The sequence below is a fragment of the Cibotium barometz genome, chromosome 57 (genome assembly GCF_041138505.1).
Source record: "Cibotium barometz isolate CiBa-2024 chromosome 57, ASM4113850v1, whole genome shotgun sequence".
Classification (NCBI taxonomy): Eukaryota; Viridiplantae; Streptophyta; class Polypodiopsida; order Cyatheales; family Cibotiaceae; genus Cibotium; species Cibotium barometz.
The window spans coordinates 13756986-13783069 of record NC_141102.1 but is presented as its reverse complement, the minus strand read 5'-3'; the positions used below and the strand labels follow the sequence as shown (position 1 = coordinate 13783069).

The 26084-nt window shown below is 43.7% G+C and overlaps 1 protein-coding gene across 3 annotated transcripts in view; it reads left to right on the top strand.

Annotated features, from left to right (window-relative positions):
* The window catches only part of LOC147606459 (tobamovirus multiplication protein 2A-like), an 82997-nt gene extending 57742 nt beyond the window's left edge, over positions 1 to 25255 (top strand). For all 3 annotated transcript variants that reach the window (XM_086791656.1, XM_086791655.1, XM_086791654.1), the window contains 2 exons: positions 24539 to 24748; positions 24828 to 25255. In XM_086791656.1, coding sequence (XP_086647782.1) covers positions 24539 to 24748; positions 24828 to 24935 — 318 coding nt within the window. In that variant the 3' untranslated portion in view covers positions 24936 to 25255. The remainder of the gene's footprint in view (positions 1 to 24538; positions 24749 to 24827) is intronic.
* The last annotated feature ends 829 nt before the right edge of the window (positions 25256 to 26084 follow it).

Here is a 26084-nt window from a genome sequence, read left to right as displayed (position 1 = left end):
GCGACGGAATTTTGCAGGAATTTTTCCAGCAGCAGAATATCAGGGCCAGCTCCCAGCTCCCAGCTCTGATACCAAATGTTGGGTGATGGACTCACACACTCACACACACAAACCTGCACATTAGGGTTAGGTGCAGGGTAGAGAAGCTCACACACAGAAATGAGAGAGAGAGAGAGAGAGAGAGAGAGCCAAAAGTGTGGTATCCACAAAATGCAAGTCAACCCTTGCATGTGTGCCACATCCATATAATATAGAAGTACAAAATATTAAGTGTCCTTTCACACCTGATGTCCAAGGGGAAAAACCACATGGGAAAAAGTGCCCTTGGTTAAGCCCTGTTCACACATAGCACTACCATAAGTGAGCATATGCCTACAGTTTGCAGTTCTTGTATGGTGCTAGGATTGACATGGCAGCGACTTTTTTAGCGCATTGGGAGCTGCAAATTAGTGGTTGCAGCTTTTGTTGGATTGTACTGTATTCTTGTCATGTGAGAGGAACAAATCCAAGCAAAGATTTCAAGTGAGCTTATCTTGCAAGAATGGGAGACAATAGAGAAGAAGAAGAATAGAGAGAATAGTTGAATGGTACACTGTGGTCCGTACACCAAATGGGGTCCCAAATACCACTGAAGGGACCCCTCTCGAAGTAGTATCTGCTGTAACTGCTGCAAGTAAGAACGAGTACAACAAGACGGCTGAATCTATTCAGTGAACTGGACTGAACTGCTACCTCAGTTTAGGGTTTGCATTAATCTCTATACGGGTAGTAAACGGCTGCCAAAGATCTCCCAACAATTTGAGGGCTGCAGTTGCTGATGTTCTAGAATGCATTTATCTCTTGTGTGGACTGTTTTTGGGCTCCTATAGAGATGCAACAATGTCTGAAATAGAAGATAAAGAAGAAGGTGTGAGGGACTCCTTCCAAGGATCACCTAATATACATCATAAACAAGATTAGAGAAACCAAATAAAAGGGGTGCAGGCAAGCTCACCACCCAACCGTAGGTTCACGTCCGCAAACCTCCCTTGAGCCAGGGGCTAAGGTTCCATTCCTATGAGTCCATGCCAGCTAGCCCTGGCATCCCATACCACTAGTGCCTACCCACAAGGACCCTCGGCAAGACTACCTACGTCCAGGCTTAGTTCCGTACGTCGTACGACTGAAATCGTACGTACTTGCTGTACGGCACGGTACCGTACGGATTCGTACGATACCGTACGATTTTTTTTTTTTTTGGGTCGTCGTCGTCGTCGTCGTCGTTGTTGTTGTTTTTGTTGTTGCTGTTGCGTGGAGCAATTTCAGTCTTCTAGAGAGCCATTCATCGCCATTTGCAGCCTATAGGGAGCTGTTTGTCAGCGTGTGCACTTGCCATTGCCATATTAGGCAAGCGATCATATTGCCTGATGAGGAGGACGAGGCAATCTTCATGGAGCTCTATAGTGAGCTTGTGGCAGCAGATACTCGCAGCACCAGGAGTCAGCATGGACGGGGGCCCGAGCAGTTGGAGTTCATAGGCCTCCGCCTTCGGCATCGGCAAAGGGTGGCCTTCGCACATATGTGAGGCGGGGATCCTCGAGCTCCAATCCCCGCCTTCATGATGATATTCCATTGCCCCCTCATGATGATACCCCACTGCCTAGAGAGCCCTTGTTTGATGATGATGGCAACCTACTTAGCGAGAATGATCCCCAGAGTGTCTCGTCCACCTTCGAAGAGTCCTCTTCAGAGAACTCTCTTGATGGACACTCTAGTAGTGATCATGTTGATGATCATGCAGATGTTGGTGATGATGTAGACTTTTGATATGTTATAGCTCTCTAGGCATTGGGCATCTATCTCCTTCTAGCCCAGCGATGATGTATTGTAGTATGTAGTATCATGTATGTACGCATGTTGGCGGTCGCCCATGCCATGAGTTTTTGGCCTATCCTTTTGTAGCAATTTTGTACTCTAATGGCATGATGACATTATGTTCATGGTTCTACTATTTTGTAACTTCTTGTCTACAATTTTTAAGTTTAGGAAGTATTTAAAAAAAAAAACGTACTAATATCGTACCGTACCTCAAAAAATTTTAAGGTACCAATTAGTACCGTATTTTATCGTACCGTACCGTACCGTACCTTTCGTACTAACTAACCATGCCTACGTCCATGGCAGGATTAAGCCTCTTGGTCGTGGTCTAGACTACATTGAATCAATAATAACACAAGACTCACTTATATAGTGCTTATTGCTACTATAAATAACAATCTAGTCATAAATAGCCAATAATCTTGGATTTATTAAATCCGCACCCTAGCTACTTGAATCGCATTTTCGCTCTGATCCAAGACGCATGTTCCAGACATTTACGGCATCCTCAGATCGGATGTATGACATATTGTACCCAGACTATGGGACTGGATGGAGCTAGGAGTAGATAACATATCATACTTGTATCACCTCTTCAGCATATAGAGATGCATTAGTATGCATCGTGACAAGATGGCTCATCATCAGTGCATCATTGTACAATAGTAGGACCCTTTAGGATATGAAAATGTCGTATGCCGTGGCCCCATTGTAATCTGCAGTCCAAGATATGTCAGGCACGAGCTACATAGGTTATTCCTCCTCAACCGTAGAGTGTCAATCAGTCAGTCAAGTCCCTTAACCCACTTGGAGAGAATCATTCATTCATGCATGTAGAGTCAGTAGAAGCCTTAGGGTTTGCATTAGAAAGCATTTTGCATTTGCATAACATTCATCCCATATGCATATGGACCATTGCAGAAGCATTAGAATATTATTCAGCATTATTCCATATTTTTACCATATTTTCTAGCATTTTATACACATTATTTCAACATTTATCCCATGATAACAAGTCGTGTGGCATTATTGATGCAGTCGGCCAGCTGTGTAGCCAGCTGACCAGCATCAAGCTCACATAAGTAGCATCATTTGCAATTTTGCTCTGTTCCATTGCATATCATCAATCAAACATAAGCGATTCAGTCCTTAGCACTTGGGAGCATCATCGCTTGAGCATATCGGCATTCATCATCAACAAAATGCATCATGAAGCATTCAGCCAAGGAGAAAGCACTTCAGCCCCTTGCGTTTTTCAGCCTACAGCAGAATTCAGCATACATCCACCGCATCGTTTGTTTCAGCCATCAAGGTGAAGGTAAACGCAGCATGTTCATGCATTCATAGTGCATATTCACAGCCTAGAACAGTCCCAAAACAGCCCATCTCTCAGCACAGTTTGCAGCCTTCCTACATTCCCTTGGAAAGCCCTATGCAAGCCTATTTATACTAACTAGAGGTTGGTCAAGATGGCTGGTCATTTATTTAATAAAGTTTATATTTATAAATGACAATAAATGCTAAATAAATACCAAAAAATACCAGATAAATCCTAGTAAATTCCCTAAGGCTTCTGGGATGTTCTAAATGATGCACAAGCATATGAATGCATATTATGAGGGATGCAGAGTGCTTTCTGATGCAAACCCTAAGGCTTCTACTAACTCTACATACATGAATGATTCTCTCCAAGTGGGTTAAGAGACTTGACTGATTGACTGACCCACTAAGGCTGAGGAATGACCTACGTAGCTCGTGCCTGACTTATCCTGGACTGAGGATGTACAATGGGGTCACGGCATACGACAATTATCATCCTACTGGGTTCTAATAATGTACAATTGTTGCACTGCTGATGATGAGCCATCTTGTCACCATGCACTGAGTGCAGAGTGCTGACATTCCCTCCTGCTTAGCTTGGCGGCAGGTTCATGGCTTCCAAGTAGTCCGCCAATAACTGGGGGTACTCCTGGAAGAACTCCTCGTCTAGCCATACGGCTTCGTGGGTGCCTCGATCTGGGAATTTCGTATAGAACTGATGTATCCGCCGACCGGAACCATGCTTTCATTGGTGAAGAAGGATCTGCTCAGGCTCAATAACTTCTGCTTCGTCTAACACGTCTGGCTGCTGTTCATCTGAAACATCAAACACTTCTGGACCAACATATGGTTTTAGCCAAGAAACATGGAAAACATCATGCATTGTCCAACTGGTAGGCAACTTTAACTTCATGGAGACATCACTTAACTTTCTGACTATTGGAAAAGGACCAAAAGTATGGAATGAAAGCTTGGGACAATGTTTGTCCACTTGTTTCAATCTCTGTTTCATAATACGCAAATAGACCCAATAGCCTTCCTTGAAGTGGACATCTCGTCTAGAGTTATTTGCCTGTCTGCTATATGCTTCCCGAGCTTTGGTCAAGCGGTCTTTGACTGACTCAATGATCTCGGAAAATGCTTCCGTGGTTTTATTAGCCTCTAAATACGGAGACACCATTCTCGTCAAAAGAGAAGAAAAACGGCGACCAAAGGCTGCTTCATATGGAGTCCGTTTGACACTGGATGAATGAGTGTCGTTCAAGATGGCCTGGACCAAAGGAAGATAATGTTCCCATTTGGCCTGCTGGTCACGACAATATGACTTGAGAACATCAAAGGCCAACTGGTTATAAATTTCTGTCTGGCCATCTGTCTGGGGATGGAATGCACTAGACAACTGCAACTTAGTTCCGAAGTTTTCAAATAATGCCCTCCAGAAATGCGAGGTAAACTTGGAATCTCTATCTGATGTTATGGTGCTAGGCAAACCACAAATTGGATACCAATGCTTGAGAAACAGACGGGCCACGTCCTCGGCTCTGGCCGTATGCTTGCATGGGATGAGCATGCAGAATTTACTAAAGCGATCCACAATGGTAAAACACTGAGTGTTACGGGATCGGGTGGATGCTGGTAGAGGCCCTACAAAGTCCATAGATATGTCGATGAAAGGTCCGTCGGGGATAGGCAAAGGTTGAAGTAAACCTGCCTTCTTTGTATGGGGAACCTTGACCTTTTGACAAATCTTACAGGCTTGTACATGTGCGTGGACATTACGCCTCATCTTTGGCCAATAAAAGGACCGTTCTAATTTCTCGAGGGTACTGTTGATACCCCTATGTCCTCCAACTAAGGAGCCATGGGCATCGTGGAGAAGAGCAGAACGCTTTTCTCAAGTAACGCAGAGACGATTCTTGTAGAACAACCAACCGTTCTGTACTGAATAGTGGCCAGGCTCAGAAGTGAGGGCCAGACTATACTGAGTACAAAACTCGGGGGAGTCGACATATTGGTCTTTCATACTATCCAAGTCCTTCCCCGTGATTTCGAGAATGGTAGATTCTTGGACTGCCTGGATGCTGGACTTTCGACTGAGAGCATCTACTACTGGGTTATGCTTACCAGGGATGTATTCAATCATACCTCCAAACTGTTGGAAGATTTGACTCCACCTGGCCTGTCGATCACTCCACTGGGCACTGGGCATAGTCTGAAGCCACTTAAGTGCTTGGTGGTCTGTTTTCACTGTGAAAGCCTGTCCACCATAAAGAAAAGGCTTCCAATGTTTGAGTGCTGTGATCACACCCAAAAGCTCTTTTTCATATACTGAATAATTCTTTTCGGCGACATCCAACTTTCTACTATAATATGCCACAGGTCTATTGTCCTGCTGGAGGACTGCACCTATGGCTACATTGCTGGCATGAGTGATGACCTTGAAAGGTTCGTTCCATGATGCTAACTTTAATACAGGTGCTTCTGAGGCAGCTTTCTGGAGTGCACGGAATGCATCAAGTGCCTTACCTGTAAGTGAGACTTTCTGCTTGCGAGTCTTCACCCCCTTGAGCAAGTCGGTAAGAGGTGCTGCAAGGTTGGAAAACTGATGGACATGGGTACTATAGGCCTGACAAAGACCTACGAATGAACGGATTTCTTGGGCGGTCTTAGGAATGTCCCAATCTAAGATCTCCTGAACCTTTGTTGGGTCCAGTCTAATCCCATCGGAACTGATGATGTAGCCCAAATATTGAACTTCCTTAACACCAAAGATAGACTTTTTGGCGTTTATGTAGAGCTGATTATCTCGCAAAAGTTGCAAGACTTTCTCCACATCTTTCTCATGCTGCTCCGCAGTGGCTGAGAAGACTAGTATGTCATCAAGGAATATGAAAACACACTTCCCAATGTGGACTGCGAAAGTCCTAGACATCATCTTATTGAACGTTGCGGGTGCATTTGTAAGCCCAAAAGGCATGACTACGAACTCGTAGTGACCACGCTTTGGCCGAAAAGCTGTTTTTGGAATGTTAGCTTAAAAAATGCGGACCTGATGGTAACCACTCTTGAGGTCGATCTTAGTGAAAAACTTAGCACCGTCTAAACGCTCCAAAATGTACTCTATCCTGGACATAGGAAACTTATTCTTGATAGTGAGTTTGTTTAATGCCCTGTAGTCGACACAAAGGCGTGCAGACTTGTCCTTCTTTTGGACAAATAGGATAGGTGCAGCAAATGGGGAGGAAGAAGGCCGAATGAATCCGGCTCGAAGAAGCTTATATAACTGCTTTTCTAACTCGCCCTCTAAAGTCTTGGAAAGACGATAGGGAAACCTGCTAGGAGGATCTGATCCAGGGACCAAATCAATGTGATAGTCCTCAAGGCGAGAGGGTGGGAGACTGGGCGGGAGATCGTCCCTAAGCATAATATCCTGGTGTCTGGATAGGAGGTCTGCTAACTGAGGGACTGAAGATGTAACGGATGCTACTAATGAGGGAGGGGCTGTTTGAGCACGAACATAAAGGAGTGCTCCTTCTGCTCCCTTGCGGATAGCTCGTCTGGCCTGGAGATGCGAAATCAATGGGATGCCAAGAATGCTTCTATCCCCACGAATCATGACAGGCTCAGGAAAACCTTTACAAATAGTAAAAGTGTCCTGCCCCCAATTGGGAATAGGCTCATACTGACGGAACCACTGAATTCCTAAGATCATGTCACACCCCAACAGAGGTGAGACGATGAAATCTCGTTGAAATGAGGCCTTCTGAACTTCAAAGGCAAATTGCTGTGCCTTCTGGGAAATGTGGGTGCGAAGACCAGGTGTAAACCCGTCCACATCCAGATGATATGGGACTAATGTGCAATTCAATTTATTAGCCAACTGGGGAGAGATGGCATCTTCAGAACTACCCATATCGAAAAGGACTACAAACTGTCGGCCCTGGGCAGAGCCATAAGCTCGGATGAGGCTCTTCTGAGCAGCATCACTCTCACCCTCCTGCTTAGCATCAAATACCACGGATGGCATAGGATGCATGGAAGGTAAAAGTTGAACTGCATTTGAGGTAGTAGGCGGGGCTGGAGGAGCTGGGGAGGCTGTGGTAACTGTGGCAAAAGGAGCTTTGGCGGCTTGTGCCGCTTGCCATTTGTGGCAATCCTTCTTACCATGCCCTATAATATGACAGAAAAAACATCTATTTTCTGACTGGTACTTCCTTTGCTCCTCTGGAGGAAGATAACCTCCAGTAATGCCTGCTTTAGCCTTTTCATCAGGGGTTTTCTTAGGTTATCCTTCTTACCCCCTGAACTAGAGCTATTACTGCTGTCCTTCTTAGCATCTTTAGAAGACGCATTACCTTTCCTTGTCTGTGCAGCTGATTGCTGCTGCTGGGGTTTGGTACTGGATTGAGATGACTGCTTGGGCTTGCCCCCGTCAAGCTTCATTTCTTCATTCTGAGCGAGAGTCAGAGCCCGGTCATATGTACTTGGTTCAAAGTTACGAACTGTGAACCGAATCCACGAATGAATTGCTCCATCTTAGCCTGCTCAGATAACCCTAACTGCTGTGCTAAAGTAATAACCTTACCGGAAAACTGAAGCACTGGGGATCCGTTCTGTCTGAGTCCATAGAACTCGTCTCCACGAATGAATTGCTCCATCTTAGCCTGCTCAGATAACCCTAACTGCTGTGCTAAAGTAATAACCTTACCGAAAAACTGAAGCACTGGGGATCCGTTGTGTCTGAGTCCATAGAACTCGTCTTTCAGACCGGTCATGTACTAGGGTGGGAGAAATCTGGTCTTCAGGTCATGGACAAAGACGTCCCAGTCAAAGGCTGTGACACCTGTGGCCTGGTCTGTATGAATACTAGACCAACGCTGCCACCAAGTGACTGCCTCACCAGTGAGATGGGGAGCTGCTAAGTGGACTTTGTCTTGAGGGTCTGTGATCCTAGCTAATGGAAAATGAGCATTAAACTGATGAATAAATTGATTAACAGATGAATGATCACACTTACCATCATACTTACTGAAGTTTGGTTGATTGCGAATGATGGTGGTTGATGCTGCTGCGGACTGCTGGCTGGTGACACCTATGACTGGGGAGACTGAGGAGAGCTGCTGATACCTCAAGTGTATGGCCTCCTTTTCCCATTGGTGCTCGAGTAACATACGTTCTTGATCAAGCTCACGTTGGTGTTCCCGAGCGGCGAGTTCAGCCTGACGCCGGTCTTCGTCGATCCAGCGTTGGGCTTCCTCATAGACCCGTCTTTCTGCTTTTTCTCTTTTCCTTCGGGCCTCGTCCTCTCTCCTTTGTTGTTCCATCTGAAAGAAGAGGGAGATGTAGTCGGGTGCTGCTGGAGGTGTAGAAGGACGTGCTGTTGCTGCCTCCAAGAGTTGGAGACGCTCCATGAGCAGCTGGTTCTGAGCTCTAAGAAGAGCTATGGTGTCTGCTGTAGGCGGAAGAACATGGTCTCCTTCGGGGGAGACGTCTTCCGGTTGATGAGTACTCTCTTCTGTAGACATGATGCTGAAGTTGGTGGTCGTGCCGGAACGCAATCTAACCATCCAAGGATGCTCCCACGCTAGGATATGGTGTGTGTGGACAATCTGAATCTGATACCAATGTGATATGCAGCGGAAGTCTTTGTATTGGAAGATCGTGTCACACAAATGCTCACACCGTCTTCTGTATCCTGAGTTTCGTGAGTTTAGCAGTCCACTTTAATACTTCAAACTTTAAAGAGGTATGAGAGAGAGATATGAGAACCATACACCAGATTGGGTCCCGAATTACCCACTGAAGGGCCCCCTATCTCGATAAACGAGATAGTATTTGCTTTATTTCTTTAGAGAGAATGACTGTGGACTGTAGATAAGCCAAACGCAAGATCTCGGAGGATCGGAGATTGGCTGAACTGTACACGGCTGTAGAAACACCTCGATGACCTGATCTCGAGCCTATGCACTCTTCCCAAGGGCTGCACACCTGAGGCTGAGAAAAGGAGATGGTGGACTGTTCTAAGCTATGTTAGAATGCTGTAAATGCTTATGAATGCTGTGTTACCTTCACCAGATGACTGTTGCGTGTTATAAAACAGATGCCTCTAACGTCTCTAAAAAATACGAGTCTTTCGAGGCGCGTACCATACCCACCTCTGACGTCTCTAACAACCTTGTTGAGGACATTGGCAACTTGCCATGGGTTGAGCCTGTGTTGGAGCAAGGAAGGAAGATTGTGACCTTCATCACAAGGAAACAAAAGGCACTTAGCATCTTCAAGAAATGTATCAACAAGGAGCTTTTGAAGCCTCTGCTGAAACTCGATTTGCCTACATGTTTATAGTGCTGGCCAATTTGTTGGATGAGAAAGTTTATAATGGCTTAAGGAGGATGGTGGTATCTGATGAGTGGTTGAAATGGTAAACATCCCACACAGTCAAAGGTGAGGAGGTTACAGAAATAATCTTAGGACCCTCTTTTTGGAAAGATGCCAAGATGATTGTCAAGATATGTGCACCCATCTTGAAGATTCTTCGATTAGCAGATCGAGAAGGAGCAACCATGGGGCTGATTTATGAGCTAACTGACCGCATGGTGGAGAAGATACAAAACATGCAGGACATTGATACAACCAAGCTTGCAGATGTTCAAAATCTCTGTGTTAATAGATGGGACATGATGCATTCTCCTTTACATGCTACAGGTTTTGTTTTGCGTTCCATTTGGAGAGGGAAGGGTCAGGAGTTTGACAATGAAGTGCATGATGGATGGATGACGGTCATAGAGCGATATATTGGATATGATACAGAGATGCAGGGTATCTTGATTGATGAGTTGGATGTGTATAAATCAGAGGGGGGTTCTTTCTCTCGTGCCCTTGCAAAAGAGGAGAAGAGAATGCACCAAGTAGTGAAATGGTGGGAGACATTTGGTGCAAGTACTCCCAAATTGCAGCAGCTTGCTATTCGTGTGCTTTCTCAAGGAAGTTGTGCCTCTCCATGTGAGAGAAGTTGGAGCACTTTCTCTCTCATTCATACTAAGAGAAGAAACAGGTTGAAGCCCTCCAATATAGAAATGTTGGTTTATATACATACTAATCTACAACTCATCACAAAAATTAAGGCTCGAGGGTTTGAGAAGATGGAGATCACCTTGGCCACGATCAACAAGGAAAAAAATGATGAAAGGCTGATTTCTTTGCAGAAGATGCAAGAGCCTGATGATAGCCACAACCACAAATGTTGGAGGCATTGAGGAAAATGTGGATGATGAGTCAGATGATGATGATGAGGATTCTTCTTCTTCCTCTCATGAGGATGAAGAGGAAGAAGTAGAAGGGGATGAGAATACAGCAGAATAGGCTCTTCCAAAGTTCCAAGTTTCATGAAGTATTTTATCTCTAGAGTAGTATTTAAATTTCTGCTATGGATGTTTGTTTGCTACAAGTTACAACTTGTGCTTTGATTTATCTAGTTTTCACTATTTAGCCTTAAGGCTTGACCTTTGCGTAAGCAATGAGCCTTTATGTAACTTGTAAGTGTTGTAACTTTTAAAGTTTTTATAATGGAACTTGGAGAGCTTGAGTTTACAATGTATATTTGTATCTATTTGTCTAAATCTCGTCCTTTCTATGAGGTATTATATGGGTCACACATGTTACTCGGCCCAAGCCTGAAACATACTCGAAACATTCTTACATATCCGAATGCGTATGCGTTTGCTAAACGTATGTTATGAACTATGGGTACAGCAAGTACAAGGGCTGGTACAACAAGTACAATGGCTAGAAATCATAATAAAATGATTAAATACCCTTGCCTTCAGTATTTCTTAGCGATGGAAGTCTCCAAAACAGTCCCCAACAGCCAGTATTCTTCCATGGACAGCCTTCAAGAGAGAGAAAGAGAGTAGCTATCATTAGGGCAGCCTGTAACGGTGGTGAAGGCTAGTATGCAACAAGAGAGTCTTCTTTAATGAAGAGAGAGGGCTCCAATTTATAGATTTGGGGCTCCATGAGCTAAAATGGCAAGAGAAGGCTATAATGACAAGTGGAGAGTCACACAATAGCTGAAGTGACAAGTGTGAGGCCACTTGTCTCACTTTGATCCACAAGTATGAGGTCACTTGTCTCACTTTGATCCGCTTTCTTGCCACATGTCCCAATCTAAGAGATGTGTTCTCCCATAATCTTTACCTCCAAAAATATCCCAACTAGTAGTCCATTTATCATAGGTGCTTTGGTAACTCTTGGTATCTGCTCAATTCGAGATGTAATGACGCGAATAGAATTTCCATAGGAGTCGGGCCAAAAATAGCAACTCTCCTAAATTTTAGGAGTGTGATCCTTTGTATTCAAGGATAATCCCCCATTCCCAAAGCTTGTACTTTCCAAATTTTTAGATGTCCTGGAGTCCACCAAACCCCTTTCATACGAGGAAATACCCTGGCTGGTGACATCTGAAAATGGAGCTTGCACATGTAACATCGCATAGAGGCCGGAATGGGCTGACCCCGTCCTTGGAGTATTTTATTACCCAAGGAGAATAATATCATGTACAAGCTTTGTGGGCCTTATTCTCCACACGGGAGATGCCGGATTATCCATATACAAATGCCATAACACAGTCCAACACGAGTCAATTTGGGCCTCCCATGAGCTAAAATTGCAAGAGAAGGCTATAATGACAAGTGGAGAGACACACAATAGCTGAAGTGACAAGTGTGAGGCCACTTGTCTCACTTTGATCCACTTTCTGACAAGTGTGAGACCACTTGTTTCACTTTGATTCACTTTCTTGTCACATGTCCCAATCTAAGAGATGGGTTCTCCCATAATCTTTACCTTTAAAAATATCCCAACTAGTAGCCCATTTGTCATAGGTACTTTGGCAACTCTTGGTATCTGCTCAATTCCAGACGTAATGACGTGAACATAATTTCCATCAGATTTGAGCCAAAAATAGCAACTCTCCAAATTTTTAGGAGTGTGGTTCTTTGTATTCCAGGATAATCCCCCATTCTCAAAGCTTGTACTTTCCAAATATTTAGAGATCCTGGAGTCCATCAGACCCCTTTCATACTGGGAAATGTCCAAGCTGGTGACATCCTTCCTAGCTTCTTAAAGATTTGGAAGCATTATTTGTTAGGCAACGGGTTTCTGGTTAGAACTGATCATCAAAGCTTGAAGTATTTCAAAACTCAAAGAAAAACATGCGAAATGGGAAAACTTCCTATCCATGTTTCATTTTCAGATTATGTATACTCCTGGAAAGCATAATGTAGTGGCAGATGCACTTCCTAGAGTCCCTCAAATTTCAACCATGACAGTGGCCCATCATGAAGAGTTTTAGGAGCTGCAGAACACATATGAGAAAGATTTTGATTTTGCAGCTGTTTAGGCAAATTTATAGCAAGGAGGGTCTCATACAGATTACTTTATCAGAACGGTTATCTCTTGATGAATAATTGCCTCTATATCACTCTTCCTCTTCAAGAAAAAGTGTTGAGAGAAGGCCATCAATCTCCATATGCAGGTCATCGAGGAAGGGCAGCCACTTTGAGTGCACTAGTTTCTTCTACTGGCCCACACTTCGAAGAGACACGACTTCATAGAGTCATATGCTTGGTTTGTCAAAAATCCAAGTATGACAAACAAAAGACTCCTAGTTTGTTGCAATCCTTACCAGTTCTAGATGCTCCTTGGGAATCCATCACTATGGATTTCATCTTAGTTATTTCAAGAACTCCACAAGGTCATGACATGATTTGGGTTATTATTGATAGATTCAGCAACCAATCACATTTTATTCCTTGTCATAAAACACTGAAGTCTGCACAAGCTGCACGGCTCTTTATCCAGCACATTTTTAGATTACATGGGATGCCTTGTGAAATAATATCTGATAGAGATTCTAAGTTCACAAGCAATTTTTGGCGGGCTTTATTTGAAAACTTGGGGACTACCTTGAAGTTTTCTTCTTCTTTCCATCCTCAAACTAAAGGGCAAACAAAGGTCATGAATCTTAGACTCCTTGATATGCTCAAAGCTTATGTTAGTGAACATAAGACCCAGTGGGAGAAATACATTCCTTTGGTGGAGTTTGCCTACCACAATACAGTGCATTCATCTACAGGAAAAGCTCCAAATGAGGTTATACAAGGTAAAGTGATTCCACCACCAATTGTTCGCACCAAAGATAAGATTTTTGTTGTTGATGAGTTTGCTTTAGATTTGAAAACAACAATGAATCAAGTCCGCTCCACAATCAGGTCGGCTCAGGAGCGACAAAAGAAGCTGACAAGCATCGAAGCCATTTGGTCTTCGAGAAGGGCAACTATATTTTGCTGAAATTTGATAAAAGCCGTTTGAAGCAAGAACCGGCCAAACTTCATCTTTTCCAAAGTTGTCCAATAGATATTATGGGCCATTCAAAGTTATTGATAAGATCAATGAAGTATCTTATAGGCTTGATCTTCCACCTCATTGGAAGATACATAATGCTTTTCATGTAAGCTCGCTAAAGCCTTATGTTGGACCAGAATCAAAAGAACCCATCATTGAAGATCCACCTTTGGTGGAAGAAACTGAACAGGTGCTAGAACTAGAACAGATATTGTTTCACAAAGACCAAAGCACTAGAAGTGGCCTTGTGACTCGGAAGTTTTTGCTGAAATTCAAAGATCTATCCTCAACGGATGCAAAATGGATAGATGAAAACTTAAAAGTTCATGCAATCTTATCCAAGGATTCTTGAACCATACGAAGAAGCTTTTTAGCTGAGGAGTGAAAGCTAGAGGGCTGTCATGACTCAACACAAAATGAAAGAAAGAATTCTTTGTATCCTCTGTAATAATTATACTTTCTTCTATGTTTTTCATGTTTTCCTTTGAATTTAGATAAGCAAGAAAATCCATTCATTTGGATAGATTCATGCATAGGAGTTGGCTGCTGGTGAGTGGCCATAGGTCATGGTGGGTCCACGCCGTGGGCTAGAACATGGATAGTGCACGGGTAGAACATGGATAGTGCACACTTCCATCTATATGACCTGATTGGGCGCCTATGGCCGGAACTCAAGCATATCAGGGTCAAGCTTGTACACAGAAAGGATTGATGCCTGGAAGTGTGGGCTAGATCCCCTAGAACAGACAATTACAATCGATAAGATGGCATGACCAATTAAAGTCTATGTTAGAGTGATTGCTTGATTTTCATTTTACATGAGTTAGATGCATCAGATTGAAAAACCATTACTATTTTGTGAATGTGGACAGAAAGAAGGGCATCCCCATATGTGATTCAGAAGAGGGGATAATGCTATGTCTTTCATGGGTCATGATGGAATGGAGCCCATGCAGGCAGAGGCTTGGCCTCTCTGATGTCTTGTTTTTATATCTGATACTTTGCTGTATATACCTCTTTCATGCCTCAAACACTTAAGTGCTTTACCTACAATGTACAGAGCCTCTGCAATGTCTCAAAGTGGAGGCTTTTATGGAATTATGTACATAAAATGCAGCCAGATATTGTTTGTTTGCAAGAGCATAATCAACACTCCATGGTTGGTCATCATGTTTATTTTGGCGGTTATGATATATATTATGCTGGTACCACTACCTACTCAGGTGTATGCATACTGGTTAGACATGGGCTGGAGCCTCAGTTAGCCTTCAATGACAGCAGTGGCAGATGGATGGTCATACAATGTAATGTCAATGGTGATATTCTTGAGTTTGCATCGGTCTACGCTTCCCAGACCTCTGCCATGAGGGCTTCATTATGGGATTCTTTATGCAGATATCCATGGAGATCCAATGCATTCATGTGTGGAGATTTTAATAATTCCCCTTTGCCAAGAGATAACACCACTTCAAGATCTCATATGCTATCATTGGAAAGGCAGAAATGGGACAGCATGCTTCTTTCTGTGCAGGCTGAAGATTTATGGGTGCTTCTCCAAGAGTCAGTGCCTGGATATACTTTTCATCATAATGCACTTACTACATACTGGGCAAGGCTTGAGAGATGGTATTTGTTTTACCCTCAACAATTTGCAGATTTTAGCCCTCATCTCCTTATAGATTTCTCATTGGGCTTGTCAGATCATGCCCCATTGTGGATGAATTTGCAGCTTGGCATGCCTCTGGATGATTTACCATGGATGATTTACCACCCCTCTCCAGTAGATTATTGCATGTTAATCAGGCTTATTTCCGACATCACTATTTCCAGCAAATGATCAAACTTGCAATTCATCCCTTGCCTTTGCATGCCCAGGAGGACATGAATTATGCTTGGGACAGCTTTGTCTCTCGTATGCAGAATGTCATTAGGGAGTATGGCAACTGGCATATGACTGAATGGAGGAATGAGGTTAAATGGGCAAAAAGGACAGCACAACAATTGACTGAATTTTCTCAGTTAAGGCCTCTCTCTGATTCAGAAAAGGATTCCCTTTCACATGCTCAATTTAAATTGACTGTTAATGATCAGAGGAAATTGCACAAATGGCAGATTAGGGCAAGAATGAAGCCCCTCATGGATAAGGGCTGCTCATCAAAAGCCTTTTTTCAGGGCTTGCATGCTACTCGAAAGAAAAACTCATGCCTAAGGGTAAGGAAGCTAGATGGCTCTTGGACACACTCTTTCTCTGATCTCCAAGATGAATGCCAGAATTATTTCCAAAAATTATTCTCTGCTCCTAGTTCCCCATCAAATCAAATGACTGAGGCTAGGACTGAATTTCTCCAATATGTTTCTGGAATAGTGGAAATGGATGAAGCTCTTACCTTGGAGAGACCTTTTACTGACACAGAACTTGATAATGCATTGTTCCACCTCAGCAAATACAAGTCCCCTGGCTGGGATGGCCTTACAGTGGAATTTTATATTTCTTTTTGGGATGATTTGAAAGAAGTCCTCTTGCAAATGATCAATGTTGCCTGGCAAGAAAATCAGTTGCCGCACTCTTGGAAGCATGGCATAGTCAAACTTGTGCCCAAAAAACATCTGTGTGACCGTATGTCAGATTGGAGGCCTATTACTTTGATGCCTGTAGTTTACAAACTCATTACCAAAATGATTGTGCATAGGCTTCACAGGATACTAGATGCGGGACTTCATCCTCATCGGTATGGGTTTGTGCCCGAAGACAAATCCATGACAATATATCCAATGCCTTGACTGCAATTGAATATGCTAAGTATTCGCATCAAGATGTGCTTATATTGCAGGTGGATATTGCTAAGGCATTTGACACTGTTCAATGGGATTTTATCTCTCAAATCATAACCAAGTTGGGCTTTGGTCCCAAGATGGCAAATGCAGTTTATTGGCTTTATTCTGGCTCTACTTCTCAGTGCATTCTTGGGGGTCATCTGTCTCGGTCATGGACATTGGGTCGATCAGTTAGACAGGGCTGTCCTCTTAGTGCTCTCTTATATGCCATTGCGACCCATCCCCTTTTAATGTATCTTGATCATCTTACAAACACAAGACAGATGACTGGTCTTAAAATCCCTGGAGCTGCATCTTTTTTGGCACAAGCATATGCTGATGATTCCTTCTTTATGCCACAGAATCCCGGGAAGTTCAAATGCTTATGACCACTCTTTCATTGTATGGCTTGGCAGCGGGATTGCATGTCAACTTTGACAAATCTAAATTACTTCCCCTGAAACAATGGGACTGGCATTCTATTCTTTGGCTGGGTCAGGTGGTGCATTCCAAAGATGTAGTCAGGCATTTGGGATATCCCATAGGATGGAATATCACCAGGAAGCAGCAGCTAAAATGGATCTTCCAAAGACTTCAACATAAACTGGAATACTGGAAGATTTCTACTTGGGCTCTTCACGTCAGGCTCAGAATAGTACAGTCCATTGTAATGTCCTATGTCCAGTTCTATTTGCCTTTGCTGCATTGGTCCTCCAGGGATATTTCAGCCTTTATGTCTCAAGCTATGGAGATGTTATGGAGGACAAAAACTACTGTGAAAGCATTGAGACTGATGAAGATGGAAATGGTGTGCTCTCCTAGGATGCATGGTGGACTTAATGTCCTCAATATAAGATATATGTACTTGCAAGGAAGGCGACTATGCTGCATACTTTTTTCCGCCAACAACAGCCATGGACTTGTATGCTAGCATCCATGTGTGTCAACATGAGGACTTGTGCTTATGGTCATTGGATTACTGATCATTGGGAGGTTGTCATTGGGAGATTTGTAGGGAAGATACCTGGCTGTCCTTTCTCTACTGCTCTGATACTTGACTGGAAACAAGTACTTTCTAAGGTCAAATGGGCTCCTGATAATTGCTCGGGGACAAACTCAATGAGGAAAGAAAGTATTCATTGGAGTGCCATCTTTGACATTCCACTCGCTTTACAGGAACTTGTTCGGGCATACAATCTCATGAAATTGGGAATTAGATACATACATGATGTGGTAGATGATCAGGGCTATGTCTTATCTTTTCCTCAGGCCACTGCTTCCTATGCATTGGGAATGCATCATAGGTCTATATGGAAGAAAATTGCTGATTTATTACATCCTTTTCTACGTGTTCCTCGTGGCTGACACAGACAGGCTTACGGATTGGCAACTGCAACCCTCTGCTACATGCACTCATCCTGTTCCTCTTCCCGCCTTAACCTCCATCAAAGCTTACAGGCTTCTTCAGCCTACTCCATGGATTCAGCAACATGCTAATTCTGTGTGGCATATAAGGAAGCCCCTCTCATGGTGGCGGAAGAATCTTGGGATGTTATGGAAGTGTAAAATGCCATTGAAACAAAGACTTTTTCTTTGGAGATGTATGACAGGCACATTGTCAATGGGGGTCACACTTGCTAAACGTCGCATTGCACCATCCACATGTTTAAGATGTCAGGCTCCTTCAGAGACTGTTCTTCATTTGCTTTGGCACTGCCCGTGTTCTAGGATCCTCCTCAGAAGAATTTCAGATTATCTTCAGCTCCGTTTCCCGAGTCACAGATTTGGGAAACATTTTTGGCTCTTTGGCAGATTTATGAGGTCTTTGTCTCAATACTCACTATTTCTCTCCTGGGTGAGATATTGGGCTCTTTGGACAATCTGGAGTGAGCATAATTTGGCATACTTGGGTCGGCAGATTCACAAGTCATATGAATCTTTCCGAGCCTCATTGCGGCAATCCTTATATGATGCCTGCCATGAGGGTGATATGGATGCTTCTTGCATAGAGCTTTTCTTTTTATGTTTCGGATCTTTGGGATACTCTCCATTTCGGAGACCTCCCATCATGTAAATTTATGAGCATATAAATATACTGCACTGGATATTACCCAAAAAAAAAGAATGTGGACGGAAAGAGCTTTCATTTGACTCCCATATTGGGGGGTCCCTAAAATCTCCTAAAAAATAGGGATCTCGGTTTGCCCTAAGGCTAACCCTAAAAAAAGATTTCGTAAAATTTAGGAATCACTTACTATATTTAGTAATTTTTGCATCCTAATTGTGCTTGCTAAATTTGGAGGTTTCTATTTTGGCAGATGACACCTCACCACAGAAAGTTCTAGAAGAATGGACAAGTGTCCCAACACTTGTCACTTGAGCTCCAAGTGTTCTAGAAGAATGGACAAGTGTCCCTACACTTGTCACTTGAGTTTCCAAGTGTCCGTCCACTTGCCCACCTTCTAACATGTGGCTGGACACCTGTCTTTTTCAGCCTTACGTTCCCTCTTAAGCCTTGAAGCTCTCTTTTCCTATAAATACAACCCTTTTCCTCTCATTCTACACACAACTCCCTTGCTGTAAATCAGTCCCTACTCACCCTAAAGCAGCCCACACCACTTGGGTACAACCCCTACCACTCCATCAATGCTTCCACATGATCTTTATAAAGTCTCTTTTCCCTTCATCTTTGGATCAAGTACAAAGTTGCAGCCATTGTAAAGCTCTACATCAACAAGAAGGCTGATTACTCTCTCTCCCATTCGGGCTTCTCACTATCTATGTATTGTAAGAAAATACATTTGCATACTTGCTTGTTTTTGTATGTTCATTAGCATAGACTTTTGCACGGTCTGTGAAAGTGAAGATTACTTCTTCTTCACTCTCAAGTTGATTGTAACTGAACTCAATCCTAAAGTACTTGGATTGAGTAGAAATAAATTCCCATCTTGGGGGGGGGGGGGGGGAGGGGTTTGCCCATCTTCAATCCTCAATCTGGCTCCGTCATATGTCTCTCAACTTTACTTCCAATATGTATTGCTATCTTATGCACACGTGTTGTAATTAGTTTTAGCATTGAGTTATTTGGAGTTAGTTTTGTTATTCATCTATTTTAAGTGTGGAATAACTATCGAAAGTAAACGGGAATATTAATTGTTAAGCATACCACGTTGTATGGGGCGCTTACAATTGGTCCAAGACGGTTGCAACCCACAAGATCTGAGTGTTCTTAACACTACGATGAATGCTCTTTGAAGAAAGATATTGGAAAAGTATTCCATTAAAGGTGGGTTCAAGGATGGTAAGGTTTGTGTACCCAGTGATTTGGATATCCAAGCTTTGATATTGCATCAGTGCCATGACGCACTCAGTGCAGGGCACCCAAGCATACGTAGAAGCTTGGCCTTGGTTGGTTGCATTTTTATTGGTCGTGCATGAAATCTTTTGTTGAGGATTGTGTGTAGAAGTGTACCTAGTGTTAGCTTAAGAAAGCTAAAAGGCTTAGAGCTGGAGGGTTGTTACATCCTTTGGACATGGAGGACAAATCGCAACATGTCTTGATGGATTTTGGAGTTGGATTACCATGACTCAATCTGGTACACGTAATAGGCCAATTGACAAAGACGGCTAGATTTATCCCTACCAAGTCGACAGGAAAGAGTCACAAGTTTGCTCAGCTCTTCGTGGAGCAATGGTGTTCACACACACATACAAGGGCTGTTCACACACAGACAGAAGTGGGTACACACGTGAATACTCTGAATCCCAACAAACGCCCCATCGGAGTGAAGGTGGAGATGTCCTGAGATAGACCTTCAACAGCCACTATGATTTGGGCTCAACACTACACTCTAATGCTCCATCTAAGATATGTTCCCTGCTACAGACTCAGAGGCTAGTAAGCGTGGTTCAGAGGCAATTGAGCTTGGCACAAAAGGCTCAGAGGCGCTTAACCACGCATGACTTTCACTTACATTAGTCTCAAAAAAACAACCCCTCCCCCTCCCCCTCCCCCTGCCCCTGCCCCTGCCCCTGATCTAAATAGAGGTAGATTTGAAGTATTGGAGCCTTTTATAACACAAGGTGGTACAAAACACATATAACTAACAAACATGACGAACTCTTACTACAAATCTTTTTCCAGGGGGTGGAGGAGGGGGGGGGGGGGGGTGCGGGTGGATGTTCCTTGGCACACACAGGAAAAAGATAATTTTTGGGAGTTCATCCCCCCCCCCCCCCCCCCCCTCCCCCCCCCCCCCCCCCCCCAAAAAAAAAAAAAAAAAACCCTCCATGCCGGTGGTATGTCGGTGAAGATCTTTTGTGACAGTGTTGCCAAGCAATTGACTATTGGGCCATCTTTTTAGGCTCAAGGGCCTAGGCAGAGGCCCTTGATGTGCACAAATTTGAAGATGCGGATGAAGAAAACCAAGGTTTTTCATTGATGCAGGATGCCCGATTTTGGAAAAGTCCCAATTTCTTGTGGCTCTGGGAGCTCTAATTTGTTGATTTTCTGCATATTTGGGAAAAGCCTCAAATTTTTACCGAGGCAATGCCTCTGGTTTGATGGTTTAATCAACATTTATGGGAAAGCCCCAAATTTATCGTACTGAAGTGGCCTAAGTTTTGCAATTTTGCCCTGATTTTTGAAAACCCCCAAATTTTGGAGAATGCAAGATCTTCAACTTGGCTGATTTTCACTGATTTCTGCAAAAGCCCTAAATATTGAAGAATGTGGGAGCTCTAATTCGACGATTTTTACCGTCTACTTCTGAAAGCCCCAAATCTGATTCTGATTCAACACTGTGCAGGTACATTTTTGCGGTTGCTGCTGATATGGAGGTACTCAGCACGTTGCTGATGTGGAGGTACTAACCACAGACAGGCTGAGGGAGTAGATGAACACCAGCGTACATAGACGAAAACAAGGTGGCACAGCTGGGGTGAGCAGTGGGGAGTGCTGCGTGGCTGACTATTGGTGAGGTCTAAATAGGCAAACATCGGCAGCCGTTGTGTGTGGGCCCTTCTAGGTGTCAGGTGCTGCCTCACGGTGACTTGAAGGTTATTTAAAACTTAAAGTAGATGAAAAAATGCTGCTTCGCCATTGCGGAGGAAGATGACGGTGCTGGTCTGGGTACTCTGGCGAGTGGCCACTGCAGCACTGCAGAGGAGCGCACAGTAAGTTGTTGGCGGCGCAACTGTTGCAGATCTTTGTCGGCGAGCAGAGGCATTGAGAGTTTCGGCCGACATCTGTCGCAGAACGGGTGTCAGATGCAGCATATCGCTGCCGTCAACAGAAACCTCTTGGCTCTCACAGACTATAAACTCTAAAGACTAATAGTCGAAAACAAAACCCTAAACTTGGCTCTGATACCAAGTGTGGGAATTAGGGTAAGCATAGTGCAACAGGTATGGAGGCTTGAAGATATCCATGGTGGTGTTTGTAGGAGAAAGATGTAACAAACTCAAATACAAGAAACAGAGATTGCAAGACCTAATGATGACATCACATTTACTGGGGCAATAACACATGGCTAGGCCTATGACATTATTGCGTATCACATTCACACATAAAACGGCTATAAGAGGTTCACACACACTTCCTCACTTACTCACATAAGAGAGTATTCGCACACAGTTCACACACAGACACAAGCAGGTACATATACGTGAAGACTCCGAAAACCAACAAAGGGCTCCACAGGACCACATGCAACATTGGTATCGGAGCATTCAGGCTCAGCCATCCTGTCCCAAGAAAGGTGCACAGATCCATGGAAGAATGCAGCCATGGTAGTATTTATGAGGTGGTCGGTTGCAAGCAAAGCCAGAGGAAAGCGTTCCCTGGGAATAGATATATGTGGTATGTCTATATATAGATATATATACATATGTGCTCAAAGGAGCATACCATTGGCTCTCAGATCATTTCCAAAGGTGGAGCATCAAGCATAATCATTCTCACTTCAGGAGAACATAGCTGTGATAAGAGAAAGGGATTGGAGGCATGGGGACAAAGTGGAACAGATGAGATGCACAGTTCTCAAACTAGACTTGGAGTGGAATCAGAGGAGTGACAGGGTTTTGAGTTAAAGTGTCAGAAGTCAAGCAGTCAAAGTATAGAGTCAGTAGTCCAGGGAGGAAGAATGATAGGTTTCCAACCTATCATCAAGTTTAGCAGGAGGGAATGCTATGTGCACACACGCGGACATGGCTAATCTTTTGCTAATCACTGAATTGGCAGCAAGCTTAGGTTAGGATTAGGGTATCTGATATGTAAAGAAGTCTCCCCCTCCCCCCTCGCCCCCTGGTCGGCCAAGACATAAGCACTATGTAGATAATGTCAGCATCATTAAAAGATATTTAATATTATTTATGTTTCCTCTGCTGGCCGACAGCAGTCGGGTGGCTGCAGGGATATTCCTAAGAGTGTATAAGTAGAAAGGTATAGTCAGTCATTAGATCATCTGATCCCCGTTCTTGGGGCTGGTCATAGTCAGTCCATTAGAGGTTGTAGGTATCCCTTTTGGAAGGCCAAAGGCCTTGGAAGCTGTACAGTCGAAGATATCTTTTGTATCATATCAATATACATAAAACAGAGTTCATCTCTCTTTTCTCTCTGCTGGCTAATCATTGCTTTTGCATTAGTATTTCTAAGCAGTAGGCTTAGGGCTGGATCAAGTACAGCAAGGCTTCGGCATGCAATAGTTCCTAAGACTTGGATTCAAGGCCTTGAGACTACTCTGTGCTTACATCCGATGGGTGTGTACTGGTGGTATGGGACACGAGGAACTTGGCTCGTGGAGCCATGTCTTGGACGCTACTTTCCCCCTGTGCTTGGGGGTGAGCTTGAACAGCTCTATGGCAAGGCTATAGTTGAAGGGGGGGAGGCATTCCATCTGAAGGCCATGTTTGTCTCTGCCAGTTATCCACTCCGAAATCTTGTCGCAAAAAATCGGCACTGGCACTGTACTGCGGGGGTAAAGTGTTGAACAACCAACACTTGCTGCGGGGTTGAAGTGTCGAACAACCAACACTTGCTGCGAGTCTCCTCTGGAAGTGGGCCTGGAGACACTCTCTCTCCAAGCATGCTAGGGAGGTGTATCCTCTTGCAAGGGGTACATGGGTAGCAGGTATCATGGAGAAGGTCGGGCCTGTGAAGACCACTCTTAGGTAGACATAAGATGAAACGATCTCCACCTGGACTTCTTTACAGAGAAAGGACCGGCCAGCCTGCACTTGGTAGGTGTTAAAAACCATGACGTTGGTTTTGCCGAGGTTGTCCGTGAGGTCTCTCTCATCACAAAATCGCTGCAATGCATCTAGACGTCTCCGTAACCCTCTGCAAAATAAAAATCATACTATGTCATCTGCGTATAGCAAGATGGCCACCACCATCTGAGCCAACCGTTATTCTGTCCCTCCAAGTATGTCCACAGATGATGTCATCTATCATCTCACCTATACACAATCCAAACAGTGTAGGAGATAGCAGGCAGCCCTGCTTGACCCCAATAGTACTGTGGATGTCTCCTGAGAGTCCTCTTGGTGCCCGGATTCTGCCAATCACTGTCTCATATAAAGCCATCGCTCCCCATACTACATCCGATCGATACTGAACCTACTGGGGGCGGTCCAGGAGTGGGGATATAGGGACCGAGCGAAAGAACCCACAAAAAGCAATATACAGTTTTCTTCTGTGCCCTTGCCTCCTTAATGGTCACTCGGAGAGTAAAGATGTGATCCAACGTAGAGTAGTTTCTCCTGAAGCCTGCCTGGCCTGTGGCTCTGTCGTTGTCTCTTTGCCAAAAGACTGATCTCAGCCTCCAAAACTGCCCCGTAGATCTTGGCCATTGTATGGCCTTCATAATGGTCTTCTCGAGATTGGTGGGGTTTCCTGCTTTATGGATGGGGACGATGGTGTGAGAGGTCCAAGAATGGGGGAAAGCCTTCATATAAGTCCCTATTGAAGAGTTCTGCAAGAAAGGGGGCTAAGATTTTGTTTTAAAAAAAAGAGGAAAATGAAATGGCTAGGTACATATACACAATCGTGATCTTGATCATGTGGGGGAGAGAGAGAGAGAGAGAGAGAGAGAGAGAGAGAGGCTTATGCCATTGATAATGATTTCCATGGTAATTAGAACAGGCCTTTGCTCTATTACTGGCTGTTATTTTGCGAGCACTTGGATCGAATCGCAGGAAGGATTACGACAGTGATGATGAGTACCTCACTTCAAGGACAAGCCGCCAACCTTTGTTGAACAGGCAAACAACTTCAGGAACTAATACCACTGTAGCTGGTTCTGATAATCGTCCTGCCCGAACAGATGCTTGGAGTACTAGAATGAGAGAAAAGGTAGGTATTGATAGTCTTGTCCCTTTACAGCTTACAGAGAATCACATTGTTTTCTTATTATCATCTGATTGGTTTTCAGTATGGACTGGACACTAAAGAATTTTCATATGATCCATCTGAGTTCAAGAGCTTCCCACAGCAGACGACCACCGTGGAGGAGAGGAAAGGCTGGTGTTCGATCATGTAGAGAAAAAAATTCTATATCCATTTGTTTGAATAATTTATCAAGAGAGAAGCCTACTGATTGTCTTTGCAGTTATGCTTTTCCTAGAGTCTACAGATTCTTTGCAAGGGTGTTGGGATTTGTTCTTACAGAGTTGATTGGCTAGTGTTTTTGATTGGCTAGTGTTTTAGAGCTGTTTTGGTGCCATTCCGTTTATGTCTTTAGAGTGAGCATGTAACAAGTCAGTATTTCAATCAGCAGGTAAAAAGTAAGGGATTTTTTTGGGGGGGGGCAAATTTGCATGGATGTAATATCATTAATTGGAGACGGTAGATTTTATGGAATTTCCTTTGGGATTTAGTGTTCTGTTGGTTTTCAATTGAACAGAATGTGACATTGACTGGTGGTCACCCTACCCCAACCTAATGTTTCAATGTTCTCTTGCTTTTATTCGGAGTTGTGTACAGCTCCCTTTTTTATAGCTTGCTTTGGAACATACTTTTTGTTAGTTTTCATGAGTAGCAACATCTAATCTTGTCCAATTTCATCAAGTACTGCCATTGTGCTGTTTGTTACTGCTTGTGGGCCTTACCGTTCCTCCCTCACTTCCCTTCGTTTGGTCAACTGGTCAAGGGGGTTTTCGTGTTCTCATTGCTCCCTCTTATTAGTGTCCTTGCTCCCTCCTGTTATCGGTTCTTTGGGTCCTTATGGTAGCATTGATTTTCAGTTCAAGGTCCCCTCATCACATTTAAGATGAGTGTGTTTGTGTTATGTTATTAGGGGGGAGTTAAAAACCCTTGAGAGTTTTGATGGTGGTGGTTCAATTTAGATCTGGCCAAATCAAACAATGTTCAATTTGGAGTGGACGAGAGGCTTTCAATTTTATAGGGAGGGAGTGGAACCCTTGATAAATTATTTGGTGTAGGCCAATTTACTTGTTAATTTAGTCATAGGCTTCAAACAATTGATGATGGATGAGTTGTGTGGAGAGAGAGAGAGAGAGAGAGAGAGAGAGAGAGAGAGAGATTCCAATTTTGCATTTGAAACTTGATAACTTGTGGTGGTGTCAAATTTAGTGGGGGCAAGTCACAATGTTCCAATTTGATGATGGATGAGTTATGTAATATGAGAGAGAGAGAGAGAGAGAGAGAGAGAGAGAGAGCTCGTTTTTAA